The sequence below is a fragment of the Rousettus aegyptiacus genome, unplaced genomic scaffold, assembly GCF_014176215.1.
Source record: "Rousettus aegyptiacus isolate mRouAeg1 unplaced genomic scaffold, mRouAeg1.p scaffold_m13_p_11, whole genome shotgun sequence".
Taxonomy (NCBI): Eukaryota; Metazoa; Chordata; class Mammalia; order Chiroptera; family Pteropodidae; genus Rousettus; species Rousettus aegyptiacus.
This window is the reverse complement of record NW_023416286.1, coordinates 17,322,597-17,337,823: the sequence shown is the minus strand read 5'-3', so window position 1 is coordinate 17,337,823 and position 15,227 is coordinate 17,322,597. Positions and strand designations below refer to the sequence as shown.

The 15,227-nt window shown below is 40.4% G+C and overlaps 1 protein-coding gene across 3 annotated transcripts in view; it reads left to right on the top strand.

Annotated features, from left to right (window-relative positions):
- The first annotated feature begins 4,666 nt into the window (after positions 1-4,666).
- The window catches only part of RNASEH2B (ribonuclease H2 subunit B), a 59,950-nt gene continuing 49,389 nt past the window's right edge, over positions 4,667-15,227 (top strand). The window contains exon 1 of one of the 3 annotated variants that reach the window (XM_016143086.2): positions 4,667-5,049. In XM_016143086.2, coding sequence (XP_015998572.1) covers positions 4,986-5,049 — 64 coding nt within the window. In that variant the 5' untranslated portion in view covers positions 4,667-4,985. Of the gene's footprint in view, positions 5,050-5,334; positions 5,601-15,227 lie in introns of those variants that run through there. The other 2 variants (XM_016143088.2, XM_016143087.2) reach the window with 2 other exon arrangements.

The window sequence follows — 15,227 nt, the reverse complement described above, 5'->3', positions numbered from 1 at the left end:
TGCAATTTCTATTTTCAGATGGTTCAACACAATGAGTTAATATCTTATTAGGATTTGAAATTACTTGTAGGCAGAAAGCAGCAGAAATGTATCATTAAAATGTTATAAATGAATGCATATCCTTAAGCTTCTAAATTGTGAAACCATTGGTAAAAGTTATCAGAACTTACCAAAAGAAAACCAGAATATTATTGTTTAAGCACATAAGAGGAAACAGAGTAAAATGAAACCAGAAATTCATATTTCTATTATCAAATTTAAAATATTAAGTGAGAAATTTTGAAAAATATATCAAAGTAGAAAGAAATTATTAAAGAACAGCTATGGTTTTAGATACCAATCATTTATTTTTATTATTCTTATTGTGTTCATATTCTCTATACAAGTCTGTATTCTGATTTTGAAAATAAATATTTAAATAAAAAATAGCCAACATTTTAGCATGTCTCAATTTATTAACTTGACTTAAAAACATGCCTTAAATGTACTTCACTATAGAAAATATTAATAGCATATATAAAGCCAATTGAGAATAATTAAGACATTGGCTTATCAAAATTTTCTGAAGTATATGGTGATTCCTTAGGCTGACATGCAGAAAATGTGTAATTATCTGATTATCTGATTCATTTGATCATAGTATCTCTACAGAGAGTTCAGGCACAAACATATATTTTGGAACTTGAATTACTTGAAGTTTCTTGCTATCTTGATTTTATATAAACGTATGTTATGTTTATAACTGTATACACACACACACACACACACACACAGAAATGTGTAAACAGTGTCCACATGCTTCAGCCAAAGACCGCCCAGAACACACCTGTATTTGAATAAGTTGGGTGGTCCCTTATTGCAGGGAAGAACACAGGCTGCGTGTGTCTCAGAAAGAGGGCGTTAGAATGAAACCTTAGAGGGTTTGGGCTTTAGTTGGCTGACTGAGAAAGGGTCTAAGAAAGCAGGGATTCACTCTAGATTGGGTTTTGTTAGCTCACCAACTCTGTGATTGGATATCTTAATGAATCTTGACTACAGAGAGGAACAGGGATAAAGCTGTAATTTGTAAAGTAGCAGCAGTCACTCATTTTGGCCAAGAGAGGTGTTTAGTATTTTGAGTGACACAGTGACCCATTTTTGTCAGTGCTTTATCAAAGTTATGAAGCACCTTTGCTTTGTCTCATTTTATTGTAGTCTCAGAGCAGCCCGGTCTGAGGCTGGGATTCTGGGAGATGGTGATTTTTATGTCTATTGGGAGAGTCATGTGGTCTGGCTGTGAGGGCTGGGTCAACTTCTCATTTCAGTGTCTACTCCTCTTTCTTTCTCAAAAGCTTCAGTTATTCTTCTTCTACAACTGGCACTTTTGCAGCAAGTACAATCTGATTTTAGGCTGGGTTACATAAGTGTGAATATAAAGGAAATACTCTCCCCAGAAAGGACAGTTCAGTACTACTCATTGATCCTCTTTCTAAACAGCTGGCCCTTTCAAGAGCTGATCCTCTCTCCTCCCCAGTTTGCACTTGAGAACCATGTTGCCTTCTTTGTTGTCCCTAGGAGAGTATTTGGAAACAAGACAAAAACAAGAAAATAATCTCTCCTTGTGATAAAAGTGATGATAAACTTGGATTTTCACTTTTATTTTGTTTTGAAAGAAGAATTCTCATATGTTTTTAATAATCTATAACAGAAAATAAACCTTTCAGTACACTTAGCTCAGACTCTCTGGTCTAATCACTAAGCATTGCTAAAGATCCTTTGATTCCGAACTGTTTCCCCCCGCCCCAGTTCCCCCCCCCCTTTTTTTTTTACTAGAAAACGAACATCTCTTGCTTCTGCCATTTAGAAAATTTTCTATGATTCTATACTTAGAGGTATTCCTTATTTTTTTACAGAATGACTTACTTGTCTATTTGCATGTTAGTAGGACTAGTATAAACATTAATTTATGGAATAATTTATGATATCCTAAAAGTAATTAATTTGTTCTTGTTTATGAAATTTAAGAATACAAGCCACACTGTTACCATAACTGCCTATCTACCCACATGTTTATTCAGAAAATATTTGCTGAGTACATGACATGCCCATACAGCTTTGTCCTAGGCATTGGGACACTAGGAAAGGAGAGAGAAGAGGTTAAAAGTCCAGTCTCTGGGTTGGAATTTCGGCTCTGCCACTTGTTGATTGTGCATGTTGGGCAACTACTGGATTTCTCGAAACTTACATTTTTTCTCTGCAACATGTGGGGATCATACTGACATTTTCTGTTAAGGCTGTTGGATGACTGAAAGAGAAATCCGAATTAGTGCAGAGTAATTGTCACAGTACTCAGTTAAAGGCATTGCTAGTTTTTGAGGATAGATGCTGTCCTTCATCCAGGAACTGAGAATCAGGCTCTGCTATCTAGTGAGATAACTGGGAAGCTTGGAGGCATCTCACTCACTCTCAGTGAGGGTATTAGGAGGCAAAAAGAGGAGTGCTATGGAGAAGGCATTGTCTAAGGAAGACCCAAAGGATGAGGGTAAGCTGTCTAGGCAGTGATAGAGGGGAGAGAGAAGGCAGAAGAATGAGGCCAGTGAGCAGGGTGGACCCAGCATTGGGAACACAGTGTTAAGTGCTAGACGTGACAGAAGGTAGTTCCTGATGGCCAAACTGTGGACAGGGTCGAGAGGGAGGGAGATGGTGGGAACTGTGGTTGGAGGGGCAATTGAGGACCAGATTTCAAAGGCCATGTGTTGAAAACATAGTACCTTGGATTTTAATTTACCCTGAGGACAATAGAGGTATAGAGTCAGTCTTCAATATCACTGCTGGACCCCTTCCAAGAAGGTATTTTTTTAAAACAAAGGGATAAAAGAAATTGTTGAGAGATGTTTATCGTAGCACATTTTTAAAAACCATTTTTATCCTTGAACCTAAACGTAAGTTAATTATAATCTCATTAATAGGACATAGTGACAGTTGTCCATGGGTGTCCTGGCCCCTATTCTTTGATTTTCCCTGTCTCCTCATTCCTTATCTGTCTCTTACTCCATTCTCCTTCATTTTAAAGATAGTCATTTCTTATGTTTGATGCATGACCTTAAATGTTCATATACCCTTATGAAGCATGTTTTATGTGTTTTTGATTTACCTACATGGTATTCTGCTATAAAACTCTTCCTGTGCCTAAATTTTTCTCTTGCCATAAAGCATTCATTGTTGCTCTGTGTGCATCTAGTTCATTATGTGTACATCTAGTTCATTGCTTTTAACTGCTGTATAGTCCATATATAGTATACATTATAGCATTATTTATAATACTTTGAAATAACCTAAATATTGCACACTAAAGAATGGTTAAGTAATCTCGGTACATTAGCAGTGCGAATAACATGCATTCATTAAGACTGATAGTTCCAGATGTCATGAGAAACGTGTTTATGACAATGTAAAGAAAAGCAGACAAAATTGTCTTTACACTGTGAAAACCACCACATAAACATACATATTCATATGGCCAACAGTTGGAAAGATTCAGAGAGAAATAGAAACAGTTCTGTATGTTGGAACCTGGGAACTGTGGGTAACTTCCTCTTGTAGCTGTTAGTCATGATTATGGTGTGCCTGGGGATTTGGCCTACGAACCACAGCTTTTCCTATAGTATAATCTTGGGGAACAGACAAGATCAGAGCAATACCAATTTGCTGCCTGCCCCAGAGTTGGCAGCTGGGTGCCCCCTCAGCAGAAAGGCTTCCTCTTCACCAGATGTGTTCTGTAGTCACCTTCGGCCCTCTCCCCCCTTTGGGAAATAAGATTGAAACTAAAAATCTTTTCAGAAGGCTGATTGAGATTTAGTGCGGCTGAATTTAAGTGTCTTCAAGGTTAAACAGAAAAGCAAAGTATATTAAGAGTTACACATATTATTTTTCCATTTGAGCAAAAAGCAAGACGCGTGAACGTGCATGTGCACGGAAAATTTCTGAAGACATAGACAAAAATCTGTAAACAGTAATTGCCCTGGTGAGGGGGCTTGGGGATCTAAGATAGGAGGGAGACATACTTTTCTTTAAAGTATGAGAGATGTGCTTATCATCTTTTTTAAAACATTGTACCAAGCATCACTTTTCCAATTATATTTTCTTTTTAAAAGTTTTAATCTCCAATTTCATAGCCCTTTTTAAACATCGCTTTTTAAATGCTTTACTTTTTAACTCATTACAGTCTTTCAAAATAACAAACTCATATTTTGAAAAGCGATGCATCTCTTCAGCCCAATTTGAGGACTGCTTACATGCGTTATGAATCACAATGTACACAATATTCTGACATTCATTCCAAAGCAGAATACAAGTGATGATCAAGATATACTGACCACTAAGAGTACAGTAGGATTCGGATACGATGACAGCTGTTGTCCTTAACATAGACTTGCTTTAACTCTCTGCCAGGTGTGTGCAAGTGCTCCTGCGCCTCAGAAGTGGCGGGCGTCATCCGTCTTGGTCCCCCACTCCCCTCCCCGGGGCCCCGGCCTCGACCACGCTCTCGCTTGGGGGGGTCCCTCGGTCACGCCACCACCTCGCCGAGAGGGCAGCTGAGTGTGGCGACCTGGTTATCCCGGGCCACGGCGACCCCGCCCGCCGCCGCGGCCCAGCGTCACTCGGCGCCCTCGGCGAGCACTTACCACTGGCGCAGAAGCGGAGGGGAGAGGCCGCGACCTGCCCGCTCCCGCCAGCGGGCTAGGCGCCAGGACTCGGGTCGCCTCCGCCTGGCGCTAAATTTAAAAAGTTAACGCGAGCAGCCGGCTGGCTCCGGAAACGAAACCAACTTCGTCCCGCGGGCCGCCTCCTGGGCCCCGCCAGGCCCACAGCGCGCCGCGCCACCCGGAATAGACCCTTCTCGCGCCATTTTCCCGCGCTCCGGCCGGGCCGGCACTCCGAGGGCTGAGGCCGGCGGCTGCCGGGGCCGCAGGCGCGGCGCTCGGGTCCGGGAAAAGGCGGGCGGCATGGCGGGCCGCGGGGACGACAGGGACGGCGCGGGCGCCCGACAGCACGTGTTCCTGCTCCCAGGTAAACGCGCCCGCCCGGGGCGGTGCGCCAGGCTCGGCCTCCGGCCCCGCGCGCCCCGGCCGCCAGCGCGCGGAGCAGCCTGCGGGGCGGCGCCGGGCGCACCGCACGCCGCGCTCGGCGCCCTGGGCCTCCGCGGGCGCAGCTTCGCGGGTCTTCGCGTCCGCACGGAGCCCCGGCGCGGCCCGCTTGGGCTCTGCGCGCCCCTGGGCCCCGGGCCCGGACCGGATTCTCCCCCGGACACACTGTCTCCCATCTGTCTAGCTGCGATTTTCAAAACTAAGGCCGGAGGAGCAGAAACGGACCGAGCGCAGCACCCCCGCTCGGACCGTTCGTGGGTCGGGTGGGCTGGAGGGAGCGGCCCGGGCCTGCCGAGAGCGGTGCGGGTTCAGGGTCTTGGGGCGCGCTGCGGCATCCGCAGGTGTCCCCCAACGCTGCAGCCGGGCCCGCTTCGGGACCCCTAAAAGGTCGGAAGCTAGGATCAAGCGGGCCCGAATGGCCTCGGAGACTGCGCGGTCTCAACATGGCTTCTATCCTGAGACAAGCCTTAGATGGTGAGGAAGAAGGGAAGCTGGGTGGTGGTAGCGGCTAGGACAGGAGCGATTGGGGCGGTTAGGTAATGACAGGAGTACTGCTGCCGCTCGATTATGACCAGCCATCCAGGGCCTTGGGATGATGGACAGTCAGTCGGTTGTCACACGTGAGGGCAGCATAAAAGGAGTTTGGGACTAGGGTGTGCAAGCCAGAAGGTTCGGCCCTTTTATAGAATTACACATTTATGTGATGACATAACATTGGAAATAAGAAAAATCTGTATTTAATTTTGAGATTTAGCTCACCAAGTGTTGTATTTGCTGATGACAATATATTTGCCCAGTAATGTAGAATTTTATGGTGGGATATTAAAAATTGTTGCATGACAGTTTGTCAGTGTTTTTGTATATTTAACTTTTTCTTCCTTTATAAAGAAATAAATACATACAGTAAAGTGTACCTATTTAAGTGTTTAACTTAATGAGACTTCATATGTATACACCCCTATAACCGTCCTCCATGTTAAGATGTAGAGCTTTTCAGCAAGCTCCTCCTGGCTGTTGGTAGATAAGCCAGGGTAACCTCTCTGCTGACCTCTGTCACCAGAGATTCGTTTTGCCTGTTTGGATCAGTGTGTGCTCCTTTGTGTCTGGCTTCTTTCACTCAGCATTATGACTGTGAGATTCGTCCATATTGGTTGTTGCAGTTTGTTGGTTGGTTTGTGTTTTCATTGATATGTGTATTTTATTGTTTGAATATCCATAATATTTATCTCCTCTACTGTGGGTGGACTTTTGGATTGTTTGCAGTTGGTAACTGTTACAGATTGCACTTCTAAGGTAGACAGAGGCATTCATTTCTCTAGGGTGCACACCCAGGAGAGGAATTGCTTGTCCTGGGTACTTGTATGTGCAGCTTTAGTGGACATTGCTAAACAGTTTTCCAAAGTGGTGGTTTGATTTACACTCCCACCAGCAATGTTTGAGCGTTCCATTTGCTCCACATCTTCATTATATGTTTGTATAGTAAAACAGTGCAAAATTTAGGGTTTTGGCAGAGTCTGGCAAAGGACTACCACTGTACATGCTTTACATTAGAAAAATCCTCACAATTTTGTCACATTGGTAAGTTTTTAAGGGTAGTGCATTATTCAGATGCACACAATGGCTGAGGATAATTTAAGTTTATTTTGTTCTGTATTGACATTTTTAAAGTGTGTGTCCTCGTATTACACACAAAAACCTTCAAAATAATTAAATATAGATCGCATCCCTGATAACTGTGGGTTTACTATGTCTACTACTGTGAGAAGAGTTTCAGTTCAGTTCCTGTTCAAAGCTGAAATGTACTGTGACTTTTGAATTCACTGGCGGAGGCTGGGGCAGCTGTTAAGAAACTGATAGAAGGAACTGTGTGGCCAGGCAGGCCGTTCTGTGATAACTTAAGCTTCATGCTCCTGTAATTCTTCTTGCTGGCTTTTAGTGACACCTGCAGGCTCTGAGGGTACACACACTGGTGGTTTGATAGTTACTGCAGTACAGAAGTGCTTCTTAAAACTTGAGGGAGGGAATAGGTCACCTGCAGCACCCCACCACCAGAGTTTCTGATTCAGTGGCTCTGGGCTGGCCAGACAGTCTTCATTTCTAAGAAGTTCCCAGGTGATGTTGATGATGCTGGTATGGGGACCATGCTAAGAACCACTGCAGTGAGACCAGCTCTTGAGAGCTGTATTTGTAGATAGGAATGGCTATCCTGAGATTTAGCTCTCTTTGTGGTGGGCCGGAATTTATATAGTCAGGGTAGTGCATGTAAGCTTAGGGTATTTGTTTTTTTGTTTGGATATCAGCTCCAGTAAGTTACGCATTTGAGAGGAGGAGACTATCCTTGGCTGAGTGAGCATCTAGCTACAGTAAAGTTGGACCCTTAGTAAAGAAAACAAAGATTTTGTAAGTTTTTAACAAATATTTGGTGGAAGCAGCCTGTGCTCAGTTTTAGAAAACTTCTAGTAGAAGAATCTGAAGCGCTTACTCTATATAGTGGAAAGTGAGCACATTAACTAACAGGCAGCAGACTTCAGAGATTTATCCGTGAGAAATGTAAAAGCCACTGAACCTTGAGATGACACTTTCCTCAACATTTAATTCATGTTATTTATCGAGTTACCTACCATAGCATTGTGTTATATCTTGGAGGGTAAATTTAAAAGTACTATGTAGGTCTCTTTGACTCATTTTTATTTTGTCTGAAGAAATCAAATATCCCAGGAAAACAAAAGCTGGAACTTGGAAGGGATATTTGTGAGGTAGTCTGACTTGGGGCCTCGATTTTCATAGGCCCGTGGAGACAGAACTGCCTCTCTTTTCAGCAAGGTAAGCATTTCTTGTAGTTAGGATGGTCTTAAATGTTTCTCCAAAATGGCCTGGGAATACTAGCCTATTTGCAATTTTAGTTACTATAAGAGACTATTAACATCTCTACTTTTTGGAATATGGTAGAAGTTTCCATCCCTCTTTGCTGCCCTAAAAATAAATATTTAAGTCATATTTTCAATATTTTTCTCTAGTCCAAGTTTTGTATGCTTGTCAGTTCTGCAGAGTTAGTGTAGACACTCACATGAAAGGCCCACTGGGAACAGACTCACTAAGTGTAGGTTCGGAAACTGCGTTGCTTGTTTTTGTGCCCGGACCCTGTTAATTTAGCCTTCTCCAAGGCAATGTTAAGACCTTGGGAAACCCTAATGTGTGAGGAACGAAAGCAAGGACGGAAATGATCCCAGGATCATTGAAAAAAACCTCATTTGAGTCCACTTAAGCTGAAAGCATCCCTTAATCAGCCCCTGATCAAACTGGACTTCAGATTTCATCTTCAACTATAGAGAAGTTTTGCAATAAACTTTCGCTTTTTGGGAGATAAGAATCTCAGGCCTGGCTACCTACCTTAGACATTCCAACTACAGTAAGAGACCTATATGAAGCACTGCCATAATCATAAATAATGGAATCAAATTTGTTTCTCCAAATGGAATACACAAATAGATTTGAAAGCATTGTATGAATGCAAGCCTATGTGCTATGCTCTCATTAAAGAATTTAAAAAAATTTTAATGGAAAAACGTATTTTCCTATTTAATGATGGAGAAAATTTATCAGTGCTATTTCCGATTAGTCTCGTAGCTTTTTAATAAGCATACAAGAACACCTCGTTTGTAAAAAAGTAAAAGTATGTGGCAAAGAAGAATTACTATAGACTTAAATGACTTTTCAGTGAACCTAAAAAGCAAAACAAAACTTTTTTCCTCCTTTACCTAAGTGCACATGGTTAATCTCAGAAGGAAACTTTAAGCAGGTTTTTTGTTCTTTGTCAAACTGTTTGCATGTATGTCTGTTTGTGTTTAGAAATATACCTTGTGGGCTGAAAGTTTCCTTAATTTCAGAAGAGCTTATTCACATGAGAGGAACCTGCACTTAGCTTGGCCAGCAATACAGGGGACCTGGCCAATTCAAGGGCTGATTTTAGACAACCTCTGAATAATTAAGCTCAGCTTCTTGGAAGATATGCCATTTACTGAATAGTCGTCTGCAGGCCATCAGCAGTGTGGGAGTCTCTGAGTTCTCCAGCACGGAGCATGTTTAACATTTTCCACACGAATCCTGAGTCTGGCTTTGTCTTTATGAAACGTTTTTTTGGTGGGAACCTGACTGACCTTTCTCAGATGGCCACTGGATCTGCTCCCCTTGCTATTTGAGCACGTTCTGAAGTGGATGGACTTAAATCAGTTGCCAGTTGGTGTAATTAGGCTGTTTCCGGAGCCTGATCTTGTCCCGCTAGTAATTGTTCCAAAAGACCTGGGACATTTATAAATAAGAACTCGTGACTCCCTCATATTTATCCTTCAGAGCAGAAAAAAAAAAATCTATAAAAGAAAGTAAGTGATGTTCATAATTTTTATTTGAATAGCAGGATAGGGGCTGCATGAGTTTTTCCTAGTATCCTCTGAACTTTAAGCATGATGTGAAGAAACCAGCAACTCACCAATATTCTCTAAAGCCCGGCTATAAAAAAACACACCTTAAACTAGATATATGCTATTGATTAATTCTGTGTTCTTGGACAAATTGTGTCCTCATTATAAAGCCTCCATTTCCCTATTTCTACAATGAGAAGAGCAGTACCAGTCTCATGGGGTTGTTGCCCAGTTGGTTTGAGTTACAGTAAGCTCTATTTCGCACCCCAAGGTCTTAGCCTGGGGCTTGGGACAGAGTAGCATTCAGTAAACATTTACTGAAAGAATAAACCTCTCACATTCCATTTCTTCCTGCAGTGTTCTTTGTTTATGCTGTCCTTTTCCTTCTCCTTTCACTTCTATCCAAATTCTACCCGTTCTTCAAGGCTCAGTTCAACTTTAGTTTCTGTGAAGCTAAGCCATTTAATCTGCTCCAACTTTTTTTTTTTTTTTTGCATGCCCATGACTTTGTATCTGCCTGGACCCCCGCCCACCTTTCTCCATGTTCTCTGCCTGCCAAATGCCTACATAGCCTTTAAACCAGTGTGTCACCTCCTCCATGAAGCCTTCCCTCTCAGTCTCTCCCCCTGTTAGTGTGCAAGTTAGTGGTACCCCTTCAATCACCTGCACATTTCATCGTGATTATTCAGTTTACTATCATTTTTATATAACTGTTTTGAGCACCCAATACATGGCAATAGCTAGGTGCATTCTCCCTGGGTACCTAGCCACTGTTAGCTTCTCAGTGGTGAGCACCTTGTCCTTAAGCTTCAGAGACTAGCTTTGCTTTTTTGCTCAGTGCCTCTGAAAGCAGAGCATGCTACTTAGAACTTCCAGCCTTTTGTTCAGAGATCCTTTTCATTTGTTTTTAAAATATCTTTAAAAGTGACTTTCTTTCCTAGATATGTGTGTCTGCTGAAGTGGAATGGACTACCTGGCGCTAGGGTCAGATCTGCATGTTCTGATGCCTGTGTTGCCCATATGCTTCTGAAACAGATAGATCCCGGCTGACTGAGGTCTCTTTAGCTAGAGCTGATTTCCCTGCGAGGACCTAAAGTCCCAGCAACATTGGGCGAGGCTCTTTTGTGATCAGTTGCTTAGTTTTGAGCAGTTAACTCTTCATTTACACACTTTTCTCCTAGTATTTTTTTAGTAACTTTAAAAATTAGAATAGTAATATATACCCAGTAAAGAACTTTTAATAATGCAGAAAAAATGTAAACAATTTTTCCATCAAATACCACCCAGAAATAACAATTTTGGTAATATTTTTTTCTAGTCTTTTTATGTTTCATTTATCACAGAATAAATTCTAATTTTTTTTTTTCATTTTTCTATTTCTACCTCTGTTTCACTGTTTATTTTCTATGTTTTTACTGAAGTACTCACTAAAATAGTCAGGGATGTTGGGCTTGTACAAAAGTGCTATATGGTTTTATTTCCTGCACTTAATGATAGAATTAGAAAAAGATTGGTTTAATAGATAGCCAGGAGACGAGTTTTTTTCTCTTACTTTTGGTATAAAGATAGAAACACTCAGCCATATGAACAAAGTTGACAAAGAATTTGTAGGTCACACTTTTAGCACTGAAGAGGCGTGACTGAGCTCTGGTCAGGAGCATGATCCATTTGTGACCAGCCTGTTTCGGTCGAACATTCTGAGTTTCTTGGTTATTGATGATTTCTTTGCCTGGGTGGCATACAGTAATGGCAGAGGCTCATTTGTATGGAGAGGTGCATTTTGGCCGTAATTTATAGTCTCCTTCATTTAGCCAAGGTTTATGTAAGTTTTAGGAAGCCCATCTCCTAGGCCTGTATCTAATAGCTCTTATGCTTTTGCTATACACCTTGATGTATGTCATTGTATTTGACCCTCACAATGATCTTGGGAAGTAGTCAGTGCAAGCTTTATTATTACCATTCTACAAGACTCAGAGAAGTCAAATAATCTGTCCAACATTCAATAGGAATTAAGTGGCATAGACTGCCAACTGGCCCATGTCCTCCGGGACCCCTGCTATGTGCCAAAGGCCAGTCTGCTCACTGAATGACTGTTGGAGAGATGGGAGGACCAGGAAGGGCTGGGGTTCTCTCTGTTGTCAGTTGAATGACCAGGGACTGAACATACCTTTCCTGGAGCCAGCCCTGGTTGTCATTAGTCATCCCAGTCAATTCTGTCCTTTCTACCTATCTAGAATTTTCCTGCTTCCCAGATATTTCAAGACCTTAGCACGCTCTCTGTATATAGTTGGCCTTTTTATCTGTGAGTTGGCTGCCACCCTAAAGTCTTTCATCAGTTTGTTCTTCAGTGCAGAGGGCATTCCCAGAAACAAGGCTGTTGATGGGGCAACTCTGGAAGAATAGAGATTTTTATCTTGCTCAAGGCCAGATTTTATTTTTTTTCAAAGCTTCAAAATAAAAAGATATTCTTAGAAGAACCTATTACTTCGGAATTATCTTTCTAGTGCATGCCTTTCTCTAGCTTTCTTGATTTGTTCTTGGTAGTGTTTGAGGAAGCTGAGCTTCAGAGTCAGGAAAATGACTCAGAACTCTTTGATGATAGTGCTAACATCTTGGGAAAGGAAGGTATATAGTTATTGCTGAAATTAGCATTTTTGGAAGCAGCTAGTAACTTGAACAATTTGCTGATTTGTCTTGCATATATTATATTTGTGTCCAAGCAAATGGTTCTGAGGAGGTATCTCTGGCAATCAGGCAGAAGGGAACCAGGGGTTCTGAATATATTCTAATGGCTAATGTCTAAAGAAAATGAACAGGGACTCATTTAGGACACAGCATGAGAGTGATACTCTCATCATTTTTTTTTTTTTCCTGTTAGGTCTTCTTAAGAAATCCAAATAGCTTTGATACGTATCTAAAAATAAAATGAATGGCTCTGTGGTATCTATTATTTCTTCTCCATGTAACGGTGAGTGTGTGTTCTCAGAGCTTGTCTGCTGTGTGCCAAAAATCAGATAGGGCTATGAACAAATGTCCATTGCTTCCAAGTCATAAGAACACTTGGCAAAAAAAAGTGGCTCTCTCTCTCCTGTCTCATGTCTTTGAAGTTTAAACGATGTGAAGAAATTTTCTTAACTAAGAGAGGGATAAGTAAGAGCTGCCAAGTTTAAAAACTGGTTGACAGATAACTTCAGGTCAACTATAGAACAACCCACACTATGTGGTCTGTAAATGAAAAATAATGTTCCACTGTGGCTTGTGCAATGTTTTATGACTAACTTTTCAAAATTATAGAATGGTTAAGTCTACGTGTTGATAACATCTATATACCCTAATTTTAAGCATTAAAATGTTACAAATAACTTGAGGGTGTATGTAGCTATATATAAGATATTGTAATCTCTAATAGGAAGATGAGTTTTCATGTCATTGGTAAGACTTAATCTTTTTTTTTTGTTATTATTATTACTAGATGTTTCTTATATCCCATAACACATTTCTCTCATTCTTTCTTTATGTATTTTTTGATTCTGCCTTTTTTGCTTTCTCCAGCATCCTCCTCATTCCTTTTCCTTCTTCTGTACCCTTGGCACTGTGGACTACTGGCTGAATTGGAGTAGGAACCTCTGATTACATGACTCTTAGGTCCTCGAGGCTGAGGAGGACAGAACAAGGTGGGCAGATAAGTTTGAGATGTTTGTGTCATCCCAGAATAGTCATACCAGAATCATTATTATACTTTGGAGCTGCAGTTTGTGTTTTCTAAGTTAAGAAGACTGAGATTTGAGATGGAATTTCTCTAAAGTGTCATAGTTTAAAATGTTGCTTACCTGAGGTTAAATTTTGCCTGTCTATACCGTTGAAAAGTTCTGCAACCTTGGACGGGTTTCTTAACTTTGGACAGTTTCTCATCCAAAAAAGTAGGAATTAAAATAGTACCTACCTCATAGAGATTCTATGAGAATTACATTATGTAATTTATATAAAGGACATTGCCTGGTATAGATAATACCTTATACATATTAGCTGTTGTTTGTTATTTTACATTCAGTGGACACAGTTGTCCCTTAAGTTCAAATGTCTGGAAAGTAGGAATCAGTTTGTTGTTGTTGTTGTTGTTGTTGTTGTTGTTGAAGTATTTAGATCAAGATGAGCTGCTAGAGTTAGTAGTCACCAGTGGGACATAAAATTGAATCTTTACAGAGAACACAGGCACTGTAAGAAAACTGCTATGGAATTACTTTGACATAAGAAACTAGAGTGGAAGGGCTTGAGATAGTTGGAAAGTTTAAGATATTATTGAATTTGAAATGGCCACAAAGACTCAGTACCTGCTTCTGATTTGTCAGAACTTTTTTTCTGTTTTTGTAAAAACACTCTTTTAGCCAGCATGGCTTATGTCAACTGTTATGTAAGAGAAAACAGTCAAAAAAAAGAAAATGTAAAGTTTACTCTTTAAAAAATATAATGTGAAATCTTGTTTTATTTAGCATATTTTTTAAAACGGTGTTTCACGTGAGTAAATTTTCTAGATAAATGAAGTTTGGTTCATTAAGTATCAAAACTTGCTTTTACCATTTCTTATTGAGCTTTTTCTAAAACTCGAACAGCACATTCATATAACATTTATTGAGTGTATACTATGTGCCAGAAACTCTGCTAGGTACTTTATTATAGGTACCTTAATTTTTGCACATAAATGCTTTCTTTTCTGGCTTTTAAAAAAATATATACTAGTCCTAATTTATCTCTTCTTGAAAAGCTAATGGTTATACCCCTACGTAATTCTGTGCTTAGAATTTTTGACTTATATTTTGATATTATTGCTCTCTCTACATATTTTTTTTCTTTTTTATGGTGACATTGGTTAATGAAATCTGATGTTTCAACTGTACATTTTAACAGTATGGCACATATATGTACATATATACACATACATATATATATATACACACACACACACATATATACACATATATATATATTTACGTTGTGTGTTCGCCTTTCACAGTTAGATTCTTTCTGTCACCATATATTTGACCTCTTTTACCCTATACCTCCCACCCCCTCCCCTCTGGTAACCACTAATTTATCGTCCATGTCCATGGGTCTCTGTTTGTCCTGTTCATTTGTTGCTCCTAGGTTTATATCCCACATATAAGTGATATCATGTGATTTTCAATTTTTTCTGTCTGGCTTATTTTGCTTAGCATGATCATCTCAAGGTCCATCCATGTTGTTGCAAATGACAGTATTTTATCTTTTCTTATATGTACCAAAGCTTCTTTATCCAGTCATCTATCGTAGGACACTTTGGTTGCTTCCATGTCCTGGCCACTGTGAATAATGCTGCTATGAACCTCAGTGTGCAAATATCTTTTCGGATATGAGTTTTTAAGTCTTTGGGGTAAATACCCATTAGAAAAATTGCCGGATCATATGGTAGATCAATTCTTAGTTTATTGAGGAACCTACATACTGTTTTCTATAGTGGCTGTACCAATTTGCAGTCCCACCAGCAGTGTATGAGGGATCCTTTTTCTCCGCATCCTCTCTAACATTTGTTATTACTTGTTCTGTTGGTTATAGCTATTCTAACAGGTATGAGATGGTATCTCATTGTGGTTTTGATTTGCATTTTCCTAATAGCTAGCAATGTTGATAATCTTTTCATATATCTGTT